We start from the raw sequence: 2,644 nt of genomic DNA on the forward strand, positions 1-2,644 counted from the left end.
CCAAATTTAGGTAGAAAAAAATATATTATGGATATAAATTATATTATGATTAGCTTTAAAATTATTGATTTTGCTTTGAGATTAGTGTAATACAATTTATACATACTATATATTAATTTTTAAATAAATCCTATAATTTTAAATCTCATTCTCATATATATTATAGCAAGATATTATAAAGAAAATATCCAATTAGGTAGTCGAAGTTTGTGAATGACAATGATTGATTTTTAGGTTTCATTTCGAGCATTTTTTGTCATTATTTTTTTACTTTTAATAAATTTTTTTGCTAAAAAGCTACTTTAAAAAGTAATAAAAAATTTATAACAAAGAAAACCTTAAATAACAATTCCTTATAAGATTTCTAGTTCGGCACATATATTCGGCCTGCTTTTTCAATCTCACAAAATTTTTTGGCCAAAATTGTGAAGCACAAAACTTATAAGAACTTCTTTTATTTAAATTGAAAAATAATCAGATTGACGAATTTTTATCAAAATAAATCTCAAAATTATCAAATTTAGTTTAAAATAAATATAACAAATAATATTAAATTTATCTCAAATAAAATTAATTTTAAAAAATTTATTCTACTTATTGAAATTTCTGCAAGAGAAAATTTTAAATAATAAAATCCAAATTCTATAAATTTATTTAGCATTGAAATATATGTAATTTCGGCTAGAAGGAGAAATATATAAAAATATTCATATTATAAGATTATAATATAAATTATATCAAAATTGATTTAAAAATTTTTAAATTTACTTTAATATTAATGCAATATAAATTATTCATATATAACATTACTTTGAAAATAATTATAATAAATTTTAAATATATTCTCATATAATTTATATTAAAATATTTTAATTTATTTTTTTTCTCAAATATATTATCCAATAATATCATTTTTGTAAGCTATCATACCTTCGTCATTGATGACGTGGTTCACAAAGGCGCTTCCATCATATATTGAACCCATTTCCTTCGTAATTGAATCGCTCGAACTCGGGAAGTGAGATCGATCGAGGGAAACTAAGGCGGATGGCGGTGGCGCTGACGATAGACGACGGCGATTCGCCGGGGAAGATTTTTTTTCTCAAATATATTATCCAATAATATCATTTTTGTAAGCTATCATACCTTCGTCATTGATGACGTGGTTCACAAAGGCGCTTCCATCATATATTGAACCCATTTCCTTCGTAATTGAATCGCTCGAACTCGGGAAGTGAGATCGATCGAGGGAAACTAAGGCGGATGGCGGTGGCGCTGACGATAGACGACGGCGATTCGCCGGAGAAGATGAGGGAGAGGATGATAACAGAGAATCCGGTCGTGGTCGTTAGCCTGAGATCGTGCTGTATGTGTCATGCGATGAAAACATTGCTTTCAACGGTCGGCGTGAAAGCGGCGGTGATTGAGTTGGAGGAGACGGAGGCGAGCTCCTCCGGCGGGTATATGCAGTCGGCGACAGCGCCGGCGGTTGGGAGTCCGGTGTTGTTCATCGGCGGCGAGGTGGTCGGGGGGATTGAGCGGCTTATGGCGATGCATCTGAGCGGGCGGCTCGTGCCTAGGTTGCAGGAGGTTGGGGCCAGCTTTCAAAAATAATTAGAGGGAGAAATTTGAAAAAAAAAAATTATTATGTAAATCTTTGATCCGTTAAATAAACGATTACATAAATAATTTATATTATACCCATTTTAAAATAAATTAAATAATTTTAAAATTCAGACTGACTTTTTTTTTATAAAGTCATGTTAGTTTTTTTTTTAAGAAAATTTGTGCATATAAAATAATTATGAGGAAGCGTAATATATATAAAATTTATATTACACTTCCCTTAAAATAGATTCGAAAGTGTTAAAGCTTTTTTTGATCAAAAATATGATTCGAACACTCTGACTTAGGCTTCATTTGGGTCGGCTTTAATGCTTTCTAAATCAACTTTTTAGTATAAAAATTTCTAATTCAAGACATTTTTGTACTAGAAAGTTATTTTAGAAAGCAGTAAAAAAATAATCTCAAACGAAGCCTTAGAGTCTATTTTGGACGGTTGTAGTAATTTATAAAGTTGGTTGTGAAGTTATTATGGAGAAATCAACTTCGTCATTATGTTTGCGAAAATTATATTTTTTTCACAACATAAATTTCTAAAAGACAGAAAGAAAGTAATAAAAAATAGTAACTAAATAAAACTATACTTGTTGTCTAAAAAATAAAGCATGCAGAAAGCTATTTCAGGCATACTCTTAATTTGTTTCGCATATTTTATTATGATAAACTTGGTTTAAGGCTTTGTTTGGAATTATTTTTTTACTGTTTTTTAAGTTTTTTTTTTTTTAAAAAATTTTAATTCAAAAAAAATATTATACTTGATACATCATCAAAAAATTATCTTGATCGGACATAAATCTCAATGAAAAATCAAGTTGGAAACTTTTGAAATTAAAATTGGGACCATACGAACTCTGATTTCAACAAATTTAAAGTTGAACTGAACCTCTCAAAAATACGAACCCAACTACACCAAATTAAACACAATTTGAGCCCAAATGGGTCCAAATCAAGGGTAAGAAGCGTTATTGGAAGGCTCAAACTACAATTTGGATTACCAAACAATTTCCAAACATGACATGCT

General features: G+C 29.3%; 1 protein-coding gene across 1 annotated transcript; it reads left to right on the forward strand.

Annotated features, from left to right (window-relative positions):
* The first annotated feature begins 1,234 nt into the window (after positions 1 to 1,234).
* On the forward strand, positions 1,235 to 1,659 carry LOC110097400 (glutaredoxin-C6-like). Its single transcript, XM_020823765.1, has one exon. It carries the CDS (start codon positions 1,264 to 1,266, stop codon positions 1,612 to 1,614), a length of 351 nt encoding a protein of 116 aa, XP_020679424.1. The 5' UTR covers positions 1,235 to 1,263; the 3' UTR covers positions 1,615 to 1,659.
* Positions 1,660 to 2,644: the final 985 nt, after the last annotated feature.

Source organism: Dendrobium catenatum, unplaced genomic scaffold, assembly GCF_001605985.2.
Source record: "Dendrobium catenatum unplaced genomic scaffold, ASM160598v2 fragScaff_scaffold_931, whole genome shotgun sequence".
Taxonomy (NCBI): Eukaryota; Viridiplantae; Streptophyta; class Magnoliopsida; order Asparagales; family Orchidaceae; genus Dendrobium; species Dendrobium catenatum.